At 37.5% G+C, this 19,713-nt stretch overlaps 1 protein-coding gene across 2 annotated transcripts in view; it reads right to left on the reverse strand.

Annotated features, from left to right (window-relative positions):
- Positions 1 to 444: 444 nt before the first annotated feature.
- The window catches only part of EFCAB8 (EF-hand calcium binding domain 8), a 157,618-nt gene continuing 138,349 nt past the window's right edge, over positions 445 to 19,713 (reverse strand). For both annotated transcript variants that reach the window (XM_074292737.1, XM_074292736.1), the window contains exons 22-28: positions 14,697 to 14,918; positions 10,814 to 10,966; positions 9,432 to 9,600; positions 5,579 to 5,690; positions 4,556 to 4,751; positions 4,376 to 4,471; positions 445 to 1,124 (exon numbers count right to left, since the gene is read on the reverse strand). In XM_074292737.1, the coding sequence (XP_074148838.1) occupies positions 648 to 1,124; positions 4,376 to 4,471; positions 4,556 to 4,751; positions 5,579 to 5,690; positions 9,432 to 9,600; positions 10,814 to 10,966; positions 14,697 to 14,918 (1,425 nt within the window). In that variant the 3' untranslated portion in view covers positions 445 to 647. The remainder of the gene's footprint in view (positions 1,125 to 4,375; positions 4,472 to 4,555; positions 4,752 to 5,578; positions 5,691 to 9,431; positions 9,601 to 10,813; positions 10,967 to 14,696; positions 14,919 to 19,713) is intronic.

The following is a 19,713-nucleotide window of genomic DNA, read 5'->3' on the forward strand; positions in this document are numbered from 1 at the left end:
GTTCAAGATAAATAAGAGATAATTAACTTAAGGAAAGCACTCAAAATAAGCTATGGAAGGCTTCTAGTAAAATATGGAACCTTAGTTGGGACTTAAAGGAAACCAAGGAATATTAATACATAGAACAGATGAGAGAGGGCATTCCAGAAATGGGAGTTAACCAGAGAAAATGCCCAGAACCAAGAGATAGAATGTATTGTTTAAAGAAGCGCCAGGAGACCAGTGTCAAAATATTCTTGAAGAACAGAGGACTCAAAACAAATCTGGTAAACTTTTTTTAAGTCTCTATCACAGAGCCCTTAGACCATGTACATGGTCATATCTGGTCCCATTAATGAATAGGATAAATGGGCTTAGAGACTGTGATCCTTCCCTTTGAGAAAAAGACTCCTCCTCTCTCCCCATACCTCCCAGGGTAATACAACTTAATCTGAGATCCTGAAGGAACCCCAAAACAAAATTTATTTCTCTCTCCTGAAGAAGTGGCATAGAAATCTCAGTGAGAGAGGGAAATAATTCTGGAAGGGGATATGGGGGGTTTGAGTGGGGCAACCAAGTCCACACTTTAATTGGCCTAATAAAGAGTCCATCCATTTCCTATATTCATCTCACTGAAAGAAAGGGATTGGGCTGGTAGCCTGCCCAGGTCATCCTTTAAGGATTGACTTCAAAGGCTTTAAGACTAGAGTTGAAGACTTTACTGAAGACACTGTATTGACTGTCATGGATGACTTGGTAGCAATGGATATATTAGAACTTGAAGGTGCCTTCTTCTTGGGAGACACTAAGGAAGGATGTAATTGTTTCTTTGAGACTGCTGTTACTGAAGAAATCGATGACTGCTTTAAAGAAGAAACGGAGGAGACCGAAGACAGCTTCAAAGATGATATTGAAGTGAATGAGGAATTCTTGGATAAAACTGGACTGAAGAAAGAGAAGCTCTGTGACTGAGTGGGAGTATCTATGGACTGCCTGCCCGTAGAAAGGTTCTTGATCATGTGCTGGGTGATTAACCATACATTTTTTTTCCTTGGAGTTTGAGTTGTTTTCATGATGGCCATGTTGGATCGGGTCAAGTCTTCCAGGTCTTTGCAAGGGAGGCTTTTATAGACCCAAGGAGAGATCTGACCACAAAAACAGAAAAAGACAAAGAATTAGTATAAGAAGCTTAGATTCCCAAATATTTTATATTATCGGTAGTTACTCTAAATGTAATTTCTCTTTGTAACTCTAACTGTTGGATTTTGTTACTGACATATAAGAATGCTGATGATTTATGTGGGTTTATTTTGTATCCTACAACTTTGGGAATCTATCTGCTAAAAGAAAATCAGGAACTGTATGAGCAAAACTACAAAACACTGTCCACACAAATAAAGTCAGGCCTAACCCATTGGAAAAATTTTAAATGCTCTTGGATAGGGCGAGCAAATATAATAAAGATGACAATACTACCTAAACTAATCTATTTATTTAGCGCTATACCAATCAGACTCCCAAAAAAACTATTTTAATGACCTAGAAAAAATAATAACAAAATTCATATGGAAAAACAAAAGGTCAAGAATTTCAATGGAACTAATGAAAAAAAAATCAAATGGAGATTTAAAATTATATTATAAAGCAGCAGTCACCAAAACCATTTGGTATTGGCTAAGAAATAGACTAGTTGATCAGTGGAATAGGTTAGGTTCCAAGGAAAAAATAGTCAATAACTTTAATAATCTAGTATTTAACACCCCAAAGACCCCAACTTTTGGGATAAGAATTCACTGTTTCACAAAAACTGCTGGGAAAATTGGAAACTAATATGGCAGAAACTAGGCATTGACCCACACTTAACACCATACACCAAGATAAGGTCAAAATGGGATCATGACCTAGGAATAAAGAATGATATTATAAATAAATTAGAAGAACATAGGATACTTTACCTCTGTGGAGGAGGAAGAAATTTATGACCAAAGACGAACTAGAGATTATTATTGTTCACAAAATAGAAAATTTTTGATTATATCAAATTGAAAAGTTTTTGTACAAACAAAACTAATGTAGACAAGATTAGAAGGGAAGCAATAAACTGGGAAAACATTTTTACAGTCAAAGGTTCTGATAAAGGCCTCATTTCCAAAATATATGGAGAATTGACTCTAATTTATAAGAAATCAAGCCATTCTCCAATTGACAAATAGTCAAAAGATATGAACAGACAATTTTCAGACAAAGAAAATTAAACTATTTCTAGCCATATGAAAAGATTCTCCAAGTCATTATTAATCAGAGAAATGCAAATTAAGACAACTCTGAGATACCACTACACACCTGTCAGATTGGCTAGAATGACAGGGAAAGATAATGCTGAATGATGGAGGGGATGTGGGAAAACTGGGGGACTGATACATTGTTGGTGGAATTGTGAACACATCCAGCCATTCTGGAGAGTGATTTGGAACTCTGCTCAAAAAGTTATCAAACTGTGCATACCCTTTGACCCAGCAGTGTTGCTACTGGGTTTGTATCGCAAGGAAGTAAAGAAAAAGTGGACATTTATGAATATAATTTCTTCTATTATCATATACTTTCTACTATCATCATACTTTCTTGATCTGGCAATTTGTGATTATATATTTTGAATCCTCCATGATGTTCTGCTGGTCATATGACAATGTTCTCTTTTGTTTTTCTTTTTTTTCTTTATTTTTTTCAAATAAGATAAATTTAATTTAAAAAATGCTTTTATTTCCAAAAGAAGGAAATACTTTATCTATCCATCTACTCTTCCATACTTATAAAATTTCTACCTACCCTTAGAGCCTAATTCAAATGTCACCTTCTCCTTGTCTGTACCCACTCAGATCTCATACATAATGTTGCCCAAAGACTTGAGTTTAAGTCCAAGACCTGATTCTGATAGTCACTAATTGTACATATCATTTTACATCTCCGGAACTGAATTCTTTATTTTTTAAATAAGAATATCTTAAAGGTTTATGGTAAGGAAAACATTTCATTAAGACTTAAAGGTCTAAAGAAATTGGAGTTATCTTTATTATGTACTAGTTTATTAACATTAGCAAATTGACACATAATTAATTATGTATGAATTATATACTAATGCACAATATCAGGCATCTTCAGATGGCACCAAAGGAAGTAGGACAGCAGTCTAAGACACAGCTACATTAATTAACAGATATCCATGAAAGCAGCCCAACTCCTAAAGAATTCCATCCACTCCTGTGTTTAATCTTGTATCTGGGATTTGGTATCCCTAAAATTGGTATATTTTCAAAAGAGCTCAGTTCTGTTTGCCTATAAAACTGCACAGGCCCTAAAAATCTTTAGGCCATCCAGAACTAAATCTATTTCCTAGACAATGTTAGTTGCCCGAATTGCAATTTTATTTCCCAAAATTAAACCAAGATAAGAGTAGTCCTGATATAGCAATGAAATTCTTCTTATAGAAGTACATGCATGTATGAATACATACACATGCATGTATATATACACATATATGCATACACACATTTTTAATACATAAATAGATCAACATTGTGTAAAGCTCCACCTGTATTATTTAAAATCTCTGACTTGAGAATGGATAATAGTTGTATTTTTATGTCTCCGACCCTACCTACATTTTTCAATTTCTCACAGCACCTAGTATAAGGCCCTGTAAATCATGGCCACATAACAAATGTTGGTCAAATAAATCAATAAACTTAAAGTCAGCTCAAAACTTGCTAAAGTTAAAAAAGTTTCCATGTTCGGAGAAGTAAGTTTTAATCATCTGGTACTATTAGTATACAGAATTCTCTAACAAGGGCAAATAAAAAGAATTCTCCCTGTATTCTCATCGACTAATTTTCCTAGTTTCCTTCTCCTCCCAACACTCTTTCTCCATCCCTTTCTGTCTCTCTTCTGTTCTCTCCCTCTCCCTCTCCCCCCCCCCCCCCTCTCTCTCTCTCTCTCTCTCTCTCTCTCTCTCTCTCTCTCTCTCTCTCTCTCTCTCTCTCTCTCCTCCCTCCTCCTCTCTCTCTCTCTCTCTCTTTCTCTCTCTCTCTTTCTCTCTCTCTCTTCTCTCTCTTCTTTCTCTCTCATAGAGAGCTCTGTTCCCCTTTTCTCCTTCCTTGGTCATCTAATCATTTGAATACCTGAATATAGTTATACCCAGAGAGAGAGGAAAGATCTGCTACAATCTAGAGGTTATCTCTAGTCTCAGAAGGTGACTTACCTAAGATAACATTATTAGTGACATTATGCAACCTCACTTGCATCCAGGTCAAACATCAGAAATAACACTCTTTTCACTAAACTCCTCTCTCCATTCCCCAGTCCAGAAAACCCCTCCCATATAGGTTAGCTGGATTCTGACCTCTTTGTCCTTCACAAACTTCACTGGTGTTATCTCAACCTCTGGCACACGTCCCCGTTCCTTTGGTTTATAGGCCTTTCCAACGATGTCGCTTCTCTGAAACAATCATAGGTACATGTGAAGATTTGAAAGAGTAATTGGGGTTCTTGAAAAACCCTAAGACCTAGCCCCCCATCTCACCTGAATCCCAGAAGTCTTCCATTTTATCCAAGTATCCTCCACCCCTTCACCAGCTTTGACAGACCCCAGCACACTCTGCTCAGCCAAATTCCTTAGTTTGTTCATAGCCTCTGGAGACTTGCTATGCAGAAGGGACATCAGCTTTATCTGATCCTTCCGCTGCTGTGTCAAGATTTTAGTGTAGTCATCATCTTTGCTAGGATAAAAAATGATTCAGGCTCAGTACCTCCTAACTTCTCCTACTACTTTCCCAGGCTAAGGTTGCAAGAAAAGCCTGAAAAAGGAGAGTAGTCTTAAAATATGTGCCAGAAGTTTCCCAGAGGGTGCTTTTCCCACATCATTCCATTTATCCAGTTCTTGCCACCGATTTCCAAGGCTCACCCCACCTCCTTAAGATCTTCCCAGTTCAACCCACTATGATCTCTCCCTCATCTAAACCTCTGTAGTCCTTCCTGTCTGAACCATATATTTATATCAATACTATTCAGGGAAGGATGTAATGGTTAAATACATAGTGCTGGTAGTCTTGATTATCTAAAGTGACAAACTCTTAGGGGCAAAAAGCAAATGGCACACACAAGGTGCATAAGCCAAATACTTCTTGGATTGAGTTACAAATATAGCTGATTTAGAGGTGGTTCCATCATTTGGTGTAAGATAGTGTCCTGTATTGGATGAAGAGATGGACCTGGAAACAGCAAGGCCTAAGTTTAAGTCCTATCTCTATCTGACACATTCTATCTTTCTCAGAGTTGCATTAACTTAAAAAATCACTAACTTCTCAGTGCCCCAGGCAATACCAAGGCTATAAATTGTAGATAAGGTATCCACTCTGCCTTAGTAGAGGGAATTTTCTCATCCAGGATTCAACACTGGAATATTAGAACACATGTCTCAGTCCAGCTCCAAACCAAATTAAAGGTTTTGGATAAAGGAATCTGTGTGCCACACCAAGTTTGGTGATTTTTTTCTGCCCACCCCCCTCCTTGTTAGTCTAGAGAAGTTTGGAGTTGGTCTACTCACTCAGAGATCTTTATCTCAGGCATTTCTGTTGGCTCTATGACAGATGATTTTGGGGAGTCGTCAATCGTTCCCATAGGCACAAGCCTTCTCCAAATGCTCAAGCCAAAGGTTCCTAAGATTTAACTCAAATTCAGTAACTGGAATTGACATCTGCCTATCCTCCTTCAACCCCTCTCTGACTTTGAGGAGCAACTCCTCACTCAGTCTTTCTTCCTTCCACCCTTGTACCTGATTCCTCATCCCCTCTCTATTTGGCCATCCTCAGAGTGGCCACTAGTCTGTCATATGAGGCTGCAAAGCTCTAAAAGAGATCAGAAGTCAGATGACTCCTGCTTTGCTGTATGTCTTTAAGCAAATCATACAACCACTTTGGGTTTGAACTAAATATCTGGAAAATGTGGGTGGATTGACCAAACCAAGATAGTGAAAAACAAAGAATAATTACAACAAACTTTTAGGAGAAAAAGCAAATGGGCACATACAAAGTGCATAAACCAAATAACACTTCTTGGATTGAGTTGCACATATAGTTTCTACCACAATTACTCTAACAATACTCTAAGAAGAATAGCAATTAGGAGATTGAAGAAGAAACTAAATGGTTACTTTTTCCTGCCAAGATCAAAATTCGGCCTACAGACAAATGACCAGAACAGAAAATATGAAACATGGTTGAACCACAAATATGGACTCAGTGCCTAAAGCTCTGACGTAGGCCCATACCACCGGAATGACCAGAACTAATCATAGGCAGCCCAGGCCCCAGAATCCAGACCTATAAACATAGGGTTTCTCTCAGAGTAATTGAGATCAGGGACTCAACACACCAGAGTCAGCATGGAGAGGCCTAGAGCTGTTTATAAACTCAATCCTGAGCCCATGCCACCAGTTAAGGGTCTTACAGAGGCCCTAGCAGAATAGTTTCATTGCCCATAGTCCCTTGTTGTGGTCATCCAGGAGAGATCAAAGACTTTTTATCCTGCTGGGACAGAAGGTGTCTCTCAATGGGACCAAGACTGCAGACTAGGACCAAAGCTCCCAACTAAACCAGCAATACCAGGTTGCCTAAAGAGGACTGATGGAAGAATGAATTAAAAAAAAAAAAAAAGACAAAGAACTATTATAATAGCAGGGATGCCCAAGACACAAACTTACAAGAGGAAAATAACTCCAACATGCCTAAAAGCAAAACCTCAAAGAAAAACACAGCTTGTCCATAAGATCAGTGAAAATTCCTAGAAGAAATGATGCAAGAGGTTTTTTTTATAAGTTTTAAAATTAGGCTACAAATAAAATAAGAGTTAAAGAGGAAAAAATGGTTTAAAAGGAGAATTAAGGAAGAAAAACTTGGAAAGAATTGACAAATTACCAGTAGAGTAAAAATCAGAATGTATCAGAAAAAAATTAATGATTCTAGGAAAAAAAGAAATACTAAAACAAAAGTCAAAAGATTTAAAAATAAAAGAAAATGCAAGTTATCTCATATCAAAAACTATGACCTGGAAAATGGGATCAAGGAAAATAACTTAGGAATCATAAGAGTGCCTGTAATCCTTGACCAAAAATAGATCTGGATATTGTATTTCGGAAAAAAAAATCAAAGAAAACTGCCCAGGCATTTTACAGCAAGAGGGCAAAATGAAAACAGGAAGCATCCACTGCTCATCTTCTGAAAGAAGCCCCAAAATTAAGATGCCCGGGAATATCATAGCAAAATCCAGAGCTTCCAGGTCAAAGGAAAAAATGTGGCAAGGAGCCAGAAAACAAAAGTTCAAGTACCAAGGCACAGAATCACAGAATCAGAATCACATAAAATTAAACAGCTAGCACTCTAAGCAAACAGACATCAGACAGTATTTCAAAAGGCCTAAGGTACAGACGTACAATGAAGAATACCTTACCCATAAAAACCAAGTATCATGCTACAAGGGGGGAGAAGACAGATTGTTATTGAATGAACTTTAATATTTCCAAGCATTCCTGATTTTAAAAATAGAGCTTAGTAGAAACTTTGAAATAAAAAATATAAAAAGAAATATAAACAGTAAATATAAATAAGTAATGAAGTGAAGTGATTGTGGAGGAGGGAAGAGGATAACACAAGCATCCCTTAAGAACTACAATATCATTAGAAGATATATAGGGAGTCATCCAGGAGAGGTTTCTACTGTATTATGATGATCCTGAAAAAAAGAAATGAAAGAATGGGAAGGATACAAGGGGGTAGGGGGAGTGAGAAATGAAAGAAGATTGCATCATAATTGTCATGATGGCACAAGTAAAAGTTTTTATAGATGAGGAAGGGGAGAGGGTATCAACTGAATCTCAATTTCATCTGAACTCATCAAAGGAAGGCAGAATATGGATATATAAAACATATGTACAAATAAAGAGTTTGGCATAGAAATACAATCAACTCAAAAGGGAAATAGGAGGAAACAGAGGGGAGAAAAGGTGACAAATGAAAAAGAGGGTAGATAGAGAATAAAGATTAATTATAAGCATAACAATTCCTAAATTGGAGGGGAATTCTTTTTGGGATGACTGAGAACTGGAAAATAAGACAGTCCCCATCGATTAGGAAACAAATTATGCTATAGAAATGTAAAATTATTATGCTTTAAGAAATGAAGAATTCATTTCAGAAAAAAATTGGAAGACTTGTAAGGACTGAAATACAAAGTGAAGTTCACAATTGTAATTACAAACAATTCTGAAACACTTAAAAACTCTGAGTCATGATTCCAGGGGAAAGAGGATGATGAATGCTACCTACCTCATAACAGACATATCAATAAGATTAATATGCAGAATGAGACACACATTTTAAATGTGACCAGTATCACACTGTCTTGCTTGACTATGCTTGACTACTGGCCTCTGACAATCTGCCTTCCCCGGTAGAGATCAATTGGGGCACTTAGGAAATCCCTACCCAAAGTCATCACAAACTTGTAAAAAGCAAAGTCAGAAATTTGAAAATTGTGAGATGTCTGACAACAGAAGAGGTTATTAATAGTCCTGTAGAGAGAAAAAACTAAGAAGAGAACCCACACACACACATACATATCTCTACCAAAAGAGTCATACAACTCTAAAACAGAAATAACTTTTGAGTCATCTAGAGTTTTTTGGCAGGATCAGCTGGAGAGTTGGAAGTGGCAGATTATTGTGCTAATCATCTCCTGGGATAACCAAGATTGAATAAATTGAGTTTGGGGAACAAGAATAGATTATGAAGATACATGCACAACCACCTGATTTGCTATCACATAATATTGATAGAACATGGCTACATGTTAGGGTTAACCACAAACAGTGCTTATAAAATAGCAACAATTATTCTAATAGGGAGAGAGTGAAGGGAACTGACAAATACAGCCAAGGATTCAAAAGAACTCATATGAATGGGTAAATATATTATAGTGTATTAATGTAATAAAATATTGTGCCATAAGAATTGATGAAAAGAATGATTTTAAACAAACCTGAAAAGACTTAAATTAATTGATGTAGAGTGAAGTAAGTAGAACCAGTGGACCAATTTATATCTGTTTAACTTTGAAAGAATTAAGAGCTCTAATCAATGAAATGATCAATCACAATTCCAGAAGATTAATGATGAAACAGAGCACCCACCTCCTGACAAAGAAGCTGGACTCAAAATGCAGAATAAAATATGCATTTTTAGACATAATTAATTCAGGAATATGTTTTGCTTAATTATGCATATTTATTACAAGGGCTTTATTTTTCTTCTCTTTTCTATTTTTTTTTTTTTGAGGGAAATAGGAGGAAGATAAAATGCTTGTTAATTGAAAAAAAAAAAAGATTCCCCCAAAAGTATTCATACCAATAGCCTCTCCAGAGATCTTCCAGGCCTTGACATTAAAGTCTGCACCAGCACTGATGATCACATGGAAATGCTCTCCAAAGGCAATATCAGTCACACCCTTATCATGAGCCTGCCAGGAAATCAGGAGCTCTGGAGGGATTAGGGAAACGACATGGCCACCAAAGACCTATGGGAGACAGATCAGGCTTATAATTCATGTGTTTATTAGTGACACAAGCTTGGGTCCTTAAAATCCTCTTGTTGAAGGACCTTGTAATGGGGAAAATGGAAATCCAAAGAAATGAAGCCCTTTAATTGAAAATAATTAATAATTTAGCATTGATTTAAAGAAAATAATCAGAAATTGTAGTCTCTCTAAGTGGCTCTACCAATTCCCTGTGTAAAGTGAAGTGGTGCAAGTGAGCCTTTCTGTACTTTGTATATTTGTCTGTAAAATGGAAAGATAAGCCATATTCATATTCATTCATAAATCATCAGGATTTTTGTGAAGATAAAATACTAGATTATAATGTTTCTTAGATAAAATAAATTTTACCTTTTCAACTTTGAATTCCCTAGAATGCCCAGTAAAGTAACTATATAAAACATAGTAAACACTTAATTATTTGATCAGTAAATGAGGATTTTTAAAATGTTTATTATATTCTAGACATTTTGCTGAACACAGGAAATACAAAGACATTAAGCAAACAGGTCCTGACCTCAAGGAAATTATGCTTGTTGAATGAATGAATGTAATTATAAAATAGGACTAAATATACCTGGAAAGGTAAAATTCCAAAGTTAAATTATCCTAAAAATAATCTAGTGTCTGCTTATACAAAAAGAATTATAGGGGGCAGCTAGGTGTCACTGTGTATAGAGCACCAGCCCTGAAGTCAGGAGGGCCCGAGTTCAAATTTGACCTCAGATATTTTACACTTCCTAGCTGTGTGTCCCTGGGCAAGCCATTTAACCCCAATTGCCTGGGGGGGTGGGAGGAGAAGAATACAAAAAAGAATTATACTAAATTTAAGTCCTGGAAAAGGAAATTATAAATTAATTAGATACAAAATTAGAATAATCAGAAAATTGATATGTGGGCCTACTTTAAGGAAACCCACTGTCCAAAAGTCCAGATTTGTATAATAATTTAATAATAATAATAATAATAAATTACATGGTAACAATTCACTTTCTTTCATTTTGGAAATACAGGTTTTACTTAGCACTCAGCACCCAGAGCTTTGGCTTACTCTGTTTTCCAGTCCTGGAAAGTTGACCCACCTTAGGCAACCTGGAAGCTCCCTATAATGATCCAAACTTATTATGTACAACTCATCTGTATAGCTCACTGCAGTTCAGCATTCAAGGGAATATTCATCCAGAATCCTTTTTACCTCTTCAGTCTCCGGGAGTTCCTGTTGTGTTTCCAATCGGTTATTTGTAGGAATTAAATTCCGATAAATATTTTCCTCAGCAAGTCTTTCTTCCCAAAGAAGGGATATCTTCTGTTCACTGGGCAGTCTACAGTAGTCCTTGATGTCCCAAATCTAGGACCAGAAGTTCGATGAGTAATCCTGCTTGAATCCATTTTGACAAGTTTCTATTACCCAAATTTTTCCTTTGTCCCTCTCGCTCCCAAATCCAAGCCCTCAGAGCTCCAACCCCATTATTGAACAAAGAGTAAAGATCTCAGTTTTAAGTCATGGACAGGAAAGAAAATAGCCAATGGAAGAGTCAATGTAAGGCAGCCCAATCCATAATAACCATTCCTACATTATGGATAGTTGCTGGATGAGTTTTCTGTTGCTGAGGAATGGAAATATCAGTTCAACCTACCATGATACAGTTCAGCATACAAGATCTCCTTCCTTACTTCTTTCTTGGCTTTTTTTTTTTTGGGGGGGGGGATGAGCTCTAAAAAGCCTGGAGACATTGTTCCTCAAGCTAAAACATTTTAAAGTCCCCTGAAAAATCATTCAAGATAAGACTTAACCTCTTCCAAAATCCAGTAACCTCTTCCAACAAAGTAAACATCAGCACTTGAAAGAAAAATGATAACTATCTTAAGACTTAGTTATATATAATCAATCTCAAAAGAGTCATTCAGGGTGCATCAATAGTACAAGAAACAGACTTAGCACAATGCACAGAATTAGTTGACAAACTGCTTCAGATACTACCTGTTTAAACTACACACAAGATATGTTACACATTTGCATCACCACAATTCATTCATATTCATAAGCAAATATGCATAATATTAAATAATGCAAACCAACAATACACTATTGACAAGCCTTTAAAAATAACAGTGTACCTAAGCAGCTGGGTGGCACAGTGGGACCTGGAGTCAAAACTTGCCTCCCACATTTCAAATCTGGTTTATATCACTTTTCTCAGTCCCTCATCAGCCATCTGCTCACACTACTAATCGAGCAGAGACAATTGAGGCGGGAAATATTGGTTCAATAAGAACTGCAAGTTTGATGTTTCATGAAAATCTCAAAATGTCAGTTTTTACCACTATGTGTAGTCTAGCTCCCTGAATGCCACATTTGGACTTCAGCACAGGATATCTAGATGCTGATTAGTCTTTTCTGGCTAGCTAGTGATACTTTTTTCTAGCTCTGGAAAACAGCATCTAAATTGGTACCAGATCAAGATGTCAGTGAACTGTTGGTAGTCCACAAAGGCAATTTAGCTACATATACATACAGTCTTTGAACTTTTCACTAATAATAGCCAGCTTCAAGGTCAGGGTCAAACAGCAGCATTTTGGGCAATTGCCCTTAGTTTTAAAAAGTCTAGAATCCCTCAAGATTTTAAGCACATTAGAAAGGGGGCTTATCTGTCCAAAGGTAGTTCTGCCCTTCTTGGCTCCATGTCCAATTCCTTTTTGAGGTTTTTCAAAAAATTCCACCAAAAATTCCTCCAAAAAAATTACACTTAACCTTCATTTGATCTTACCATTCCCTTTATACATTTTTCTCTTTCACAGCCAAATTTGGGGTTGGAAACTGTCTAAACTTCTTGCTTCCATGCTTTTTCTTCTCTGTCACTTTTTTACCCTTAATATCTTATCTCCATAATTCCTCATTCAGACTGCTCTCTCCAAAAGTGATTTTTTGATTGCTAAATTCAGTGGCCTCTGCTTTTCATCCTTCCTTTTATAATCTCTGTAGAACTAGATCCCTTTTTGTGAGTACTCTCCTCTCAATTTCCATGACCTGCTTTCTCCTGGTTCTCTTTCCATCCATCTAGTCTCCTTTGCTACAGCAGCATCCATGTCCCTCCCACTACATGTGGGATATACCTTGGGGTTCATTTATGGGTCTTCCTCTCTCTACACATTTGGGAAAGTCACAATTTCTCTGGACCTTTCCCTTCCATTTCTAAATGATAATCTCAGGGTCCTTTTCTCCTATATTAGCAATTCCTTATTACACATTCCCCACTGGATGATATATAGATCTCTTAAATTCAACATGCTCCAAACTTTCTGATTTGTGGCCATCTTTTCCTTACCAACTGCCTTATTATCCCAAGAGAAACTTCCACCCTGGGTCCTCCCCTGAATGCCTCTCCTACACCACTATTGCCTAGAAACTATAGCTCACTTTTTTCTTGCTCTTCAGTTATGTTCTCCCTTACAATTCCCTTTTATTCCTCCTCTCTATAAACTATGATCAAATCATCACTGCCACAGATAGGATATGTCAACTATCCTATGCCCAATGAGCCATCTCCACTTTGTGTCTTGTCTCCTACCATAAGAATTGAAACTTTTGTATTTGTATCCCCAATGCGTACAAGGCTTGGCACATAGTAAACTTAATTTTTTTCATTCGTTTATTATTTTTTAAAAAATGCTTTCTATTATCTGTTTCTACCAATGATAGTAACATCCTTCCATGAAGTCCAGTTCACAATTTCATTGTAATCTCCAACTCTTTTGCTCTCACCTTCCCTTCACATTCTGGATTTATCTCTAGATCATAGATTTAAATTTAGATAGTGCCTTAACAGCTATCAAGTCTAATCTGAGACAGATGAAGTGTCTTGCCTAGCATCACAAGGGGGAAGGGAGAAGGGAAATGAAGGAAATTAGCATTTCTATAATGACTATCATGTGCCAGGCACTGTGTTAAGAACATTACATATATTATCTCATTTGACCCTCACAAAAATTCCAGAACTAGGTAGTTGCCATTATTATCCCCATTTTACATTTGAGGAAACTGAGGCAAAGAGAAGTTTAAGTAACACCCAGAGTCACACAGCCAGTGTCTACAGCAGGATTTGAACTCAAATTTTCCCATCTTCAAACTTGGTGCCCTCTCCAATGTGTCCCTCAGCTGCCTAATTGCCAAGTCTTAGCTGTTTCCTTCCCTTCTTAGCTGCACAGCTCTCACATCCATCCTTTCTCTTCATTCACAAGCCATCTCCCTATTTTAGGTTCTCTTCATCACTCCCTTAACTATTATAAAAGACTCCCAATTGGTAATTCTATTTCAAGTCTTTTCCTTTTCTAATCCACCTTCCATACAACTGCCAAATGGATATTCCTAACGCAAAAGTTTCAAGACGTTACTCCACTGTTCAAAAAGCAGTCTCAAGGATAAAATACAAACTTATTCATTTAACAATTAAGCCCCTTCAGAATCATTCTAGTCATCCTTTTCTAGTTTTTTATACTTATACCTTTTATTCACCCTACATTTCTGTCTAAATATCCCCTTTGAATTACAGCAATCTCCTGTCTCTGAGTCTTTGAACAGACTACCTCCCTTTCGTGGGACACATCTCCTCTTCATTTCTAACTCCTGATTCCTAGCTTCCTTCTAGTTCAGTTTAGTTGCCACCTCCTGTGCAAAACCTGCCTATCCACCCACCCCCAGTGGCTAATGTGCCCCTTTTAATCAAATTAAGAAATAGTTTGTGTGTATTTTGCATATATTTAATTTTTAAGCAATCAACAAAATTTTATCACGTGTATGTTACAGGGCATCTGTTGTCCTCCCCCTATCAATAAGCACTGACAAAATAAAATAAAAAATTTTTTTTGCCCTTGAAAATAATCTTGGTTTTGTCTTTGGGTCCCCAGTCTACTACAATTATTAGTTTTGTTTGTTTTTTTTAAGTGGTTATTGAACAAATGAACAAAATTGAAGACATACAAGGAAAGGTTGACCTTCACAAGAAGAATAAAGGAGACAGAAATGACAAATTAACTGAAATAATTTCTCTAATTTCTCAGTCCTAAGACCTCACACTTACCTTGATGTAGCCTTTGGAGTCTCCAGTTATTAGTATCCAGTCTTTTTCATCACTGGCCATGGCACCAACAACTGAATCCTGATATTGATTTTCTGCTGGCTGAAATTTTCCCAGCATGCCCCCTCTGTCATGAATCGACCAGGCATAAATATAGCCATTGCCAGCACTGCTCAGAAGGGTGGCTGTGCGGGGGGTCCGAAGCCGGGTGGGCAGGAAAATGATCTGCAAGGGAGAAATGCTCTTAGATAAGGGTATCTGCTGCCTCCCCCATGCCATCAAAGCCTCTGTGGCAGTGACTCGGACATAGAGAGAGACAGAGAGACTGACACCAACTATAGTAAAAAAGACAGACAGTCATACAAGCCATGTAAGCAATAAGACACACATACACACAGCTCTACAAGCAGCAAAAAAGGAACATATATACAAATAACTACATAAACAAAATCAGTGAGACTCTCATACACATACACACAGGCACATAAACCAAACCACCATAGCCTAACATACAGCAAGAAAAGTACAATCATAGTCAAAAAACCAATAACTGGACAGTGTTATAAAAGCCACACACATAAAAGTTCAGTGAAAGAGGCATACACACAAAGCAAGGGAATTATGTAACATAACATAGCCACACAAACATCAAATGCAAATATACACATTCAGGAAGAGAAGCATAAACATATAAAAAGACACTTATGCATAACCACACATGCAACAAGAGAAATACAAAAAGCTACATAACCAATAAGAGAAGTACACAAAAAAGAAACTACACACCCAGGATGAGATACAACACAGAGCCACACATGCAGCCAGAGACACATATATACAGCTACGCACGCAAGAAAGGTACACAGTCATACATTCAGCAAGAAGAGACAGCATAAAGAGAAGCATATCTAAATACAGTCACAAAGAAAGTAAAAGACACATAAGCAGACACAAAGGCACACATGCACCAAGAAAGACATACACAAACACATACACAGCCATAAAAGCACCCCCCCACATGCACACAGCCATATAAGCAGCAAGAGAATACATATATACTGGCCCACAAGAGCAAGACACATGCAGTAAGAGACTCTCCTACACATGAGTAGTCACACACACAGCAAGAAAAGCACAGACACAAAGTATTCGCTAGCTGTGTTAGTATAGATTTCTTACTGCATGTGAGACTATGTATATGCAAGTCTCTTTTTGGGTATGTGACTGGGTTAGACTTAACAAGCAATACATAAACACAGTCAGACATAGAGCAAGAAAGGTACTCACATAAACAGAGCCACACACATATAAAGAGCCTCATACATAGCAAGAGACACAAAAACATGTAAGCAGCACATGCAGCAAGATATACATGTATACAGAACCACATAAACAGCAAGAGGCATACATGCAATAAGAGATATACACAAATAAACACAATTACATACAGCAAGAAAAATGCACACAGAGTCAAAGTACAAAAGCAGCAAGAGGGAGACACACTGCCACAATATGACATGAGAGGCATGTAAAAACAGTCACATATGCAGCAAGATATGCACACATATAGCCATATGCACACACATGAGACACACACATAGCCAATACATGCAGTAAAAGACAGACACAGACATATATAAATACATTTACATAAGCATTAAGAAAGAAACACACTGATTAGAAAAAATGTAAATTAAAACAACTCTGAAGTAATACCTTATAACTATCAGATTGTCAATGTTGAAGATGTGGGAAAATTTGGACACTAATACATTGTTGGTGGAATATGCATTGTTGATGGAGTTGTGAAATGATCCAACCATTCTGGAGACCAATTTGCAGTTATACCTAAAGGGCAATCAAACTGCATAACCTTTGATCCATCAATATGACTACTAGGTCCTAAATAGATTTTTTTAAAAGGGAAACAAAACGCACATGTACAAAAATATTTATAGGCCCTCCTTTTATAGTGGTAGAACTAGAAATTGAGTGGATGCCCATCAATTGGTGGATAGCTGAATAAGTTGTAAAATATGAATGTAATTAAATACTATTGTGCTCTAAGAATAAACAAAGGATTTCAGAAAAACCTGAACTTACATGAACTGATGCTGAGCAGAATCAGGAGAAAATTTTACAGAGTTAATAGCAACATTTTATTATGATCAACTAGGACTGACTTAGCTCTCCTCAGCAATATAATAATTCAAGATAATTTCAAAGAACTCATGATACAAAATTCTGTTGACAATGAGAGAAAGAACTAGGGTGTCTGAATGCAGATTGAAGCATGTTATTTTCACTTTTGGTTTTTGAGGAAGAAAGGGAGGAAGAGAGGAAATAAAAAGGGAGGAAGGGAGGAAAGAAGGGAGGAAGAGAAGAAGAAAAGGAAGGAAGAGAGGGAGGGATGGACGGAGGGAGAGAGGGAAGGAAGGGAAGAGGAAGGAGGGAAGGAGAGAGGGAAGAAGGAGGGAGAGAGGGAGGAAGGAGGGAGAGAGGGAGGAAGGAGGGAGAGAGGGAGGAAGGAAGGGAGGAGGAAAGGAGGGAAGAGGGAGGAAAGGAAGGGAAGAGGGAGGAAAGGAAGGGAGGGAGGGAAGAAAGGAAGGGAGGAAGGGAGGGAGGAAGAGAAGGAGGGACAGAGGGAAGAAGGAAGAGAAGGAGGCAGAAAAAAGGGAGGGAAGCAGGGAGGGAGGGAGGCAAATGCAGGAAGGCAGGAAAGGCAAGAAAGCAGGAAGGCAGGAAGGCAAGAAGGAAGGAAGGAAAACAGGAAGTTAGGAAGGAAGGAAGGAAGGAAGAAAGGAAGGAAGGCAGGAAGGAAGGAAGGAAGGAAGGAAGGAAGGAAGGAAGGAAGGAAGGAAGGAAGGAAGGAAGGAAGGAAGGAAGGAAGGAAGGAAGGAAGGAAGGAAGGAAGGAAGGAAGGAAGGAAGGAAGGAAGGAAGGAAGGAAGGAAGGAAGGAAGGAAGGAAGGAAAGGAAGGAAGGAAAGAAAACAGGAAAGCAGGCAGGTAGGAAGAAAGGAAGAAAAAGAAGGAAAGGAACGCAGGAAGAAAGGAAGGAAGGAAGGAATGCCACAAGAGAACCATTCATAAACATATCCACATAGAAACAAGGCACACATACAGCAAGAAATATGTACACATGCAGTCACACTTGCAAAAAAAAAGATGCATAAACATACACAACAGCTACATATGCAACACACACAAGCACAATTTACACATATAGTTAAAAGAAATTTTCACACACATACATAGCACATGTACAAACATACTCATAGTAATATGTACTGTAAGAGAGGTACACATAAAACATAGCCACACAAGGAACATACCTATATACAGAATGCTCTAGAAATACACTTCCACATATTCAAGAGATGCACATATATACACATAGCCATAAATATAACAATAGAAATAAATAAAAACACTCAGCCACACATACAGCATGAGAGGCACACACAGCCACACAGTCAACAAATAATGAACGAAAAGTTACATATGCACAATATTTCACAACTACCTATACATTCACAAAGCTACACATACATCAAGAGAAACACACAAGAGAAGCCACACAAGCAGCAGCAATAGTATACAGCAAACCCATTAACAACACTGCATATGCAGCAAAAGAGGCACTCATACCACCTCACAAACCACAAGGAGAATTAAGACATGTATATATACACTAAGTCATACATAGAGCAAGAGAGATGTCTATTAACACACACATAAATTATACATGCAGCAAGATACATACACATTTGAAGACACAGCAAAATGTCACATATTCACACATTCAGCAAGACAGACATTCACACAGCTACATAAGTCAATATGAGAGATGTACACACATACAATGCCACATGTCTAGCAAGAGGCTCACATACACACATCACAAACCACACATAGAGCAAGACAAACACACACACATACACAACAAGAGACACAACTATAAATGGAGTCACATAAATCACACATACAGCAAAAGATATATAAGCCATACACAGAAAAAGAAAGCGGCATGTATCTACAGTCACATCACAAACATATCATCAGAAGAACACAGCTAGAGAAAGACATGGAAACGCATAATACAGAGACACATGCAGCTACAAATATGGCTATAAAAACATCAAGAAACACCTGCAATCACACAATCATTTTAGACATAAACTGACATACAAAGAGACTGGTATACATACATAGACATAGACACAATCTCAGAGGAACATATTTCCAGGGACAGGCAGATATCTAGAGACTAAAACACAGGCACACACACACAGAGACTCATTCAATCGGAAACCAGCAGACTCATATATCCAAATACCCTCACATCCACAGAGACAGACATACACACAGATATGCTCAAACCCTCAAACAGTGACAAAGATAGTCAGATACCCACTCCCATAGACAGAAAAAGATACACACCTAATCCCTGCCTTACAGGAGCTCAAATTCTAATGAGAAAGATGAGAAAATAAAAGATATAAACAGGATTAAATACAAAAAAATTAAAAGAAAGAAGAAACTAGAATATAAGGGGATTGGGAAAGGCTTAGAAAAATGACAGAAACATACAGACCCAATCAAACACAAGCCAAAAGGATGTAAACCCAGAAGTAAATATTCCCAAAGCTAGACATAAATCCAAAAACAGATATACACACACACACACACACAAAACCACACAATGAGATGCTTAAAAAGATAGCCAAAGAAACACTCAGTGCAACATACACAGTAACAGTGTGCCATAAACAACCCCAAAGAAATTCCTAGAAAGACTACATATCAATACATAGAAATCCATGTATCACATACAGATATACACAAACTGATTCAATCACACATAAATATACAAAAATATATTCTTGGCCCCAGAAACATACAACCACACAGAGATATACAGAAAGCCACATACATGCATACAAAAAAAGAAAAACAGTGACCTGCATGCACCACAGGAGATTCTTACAGCCAAAGACACACACAATTCATTCCCTCACA

This window comes from Sminthopsis crassicaudata, chromosome 2 (genome assembly GCF_048593235.1).
Source record: "Sminthopsis crassicaudata isolate SCR6 chromosome 2, ASM4859323v1, whole genome shotgun sequence".
Lineage (NCBI taxonomy): Eukaryota > Metazoa > Chordata > Mammalia > Dasyuromorphia > Dasyuridae > Sminthopsis > Sminthopsis crassicaudata.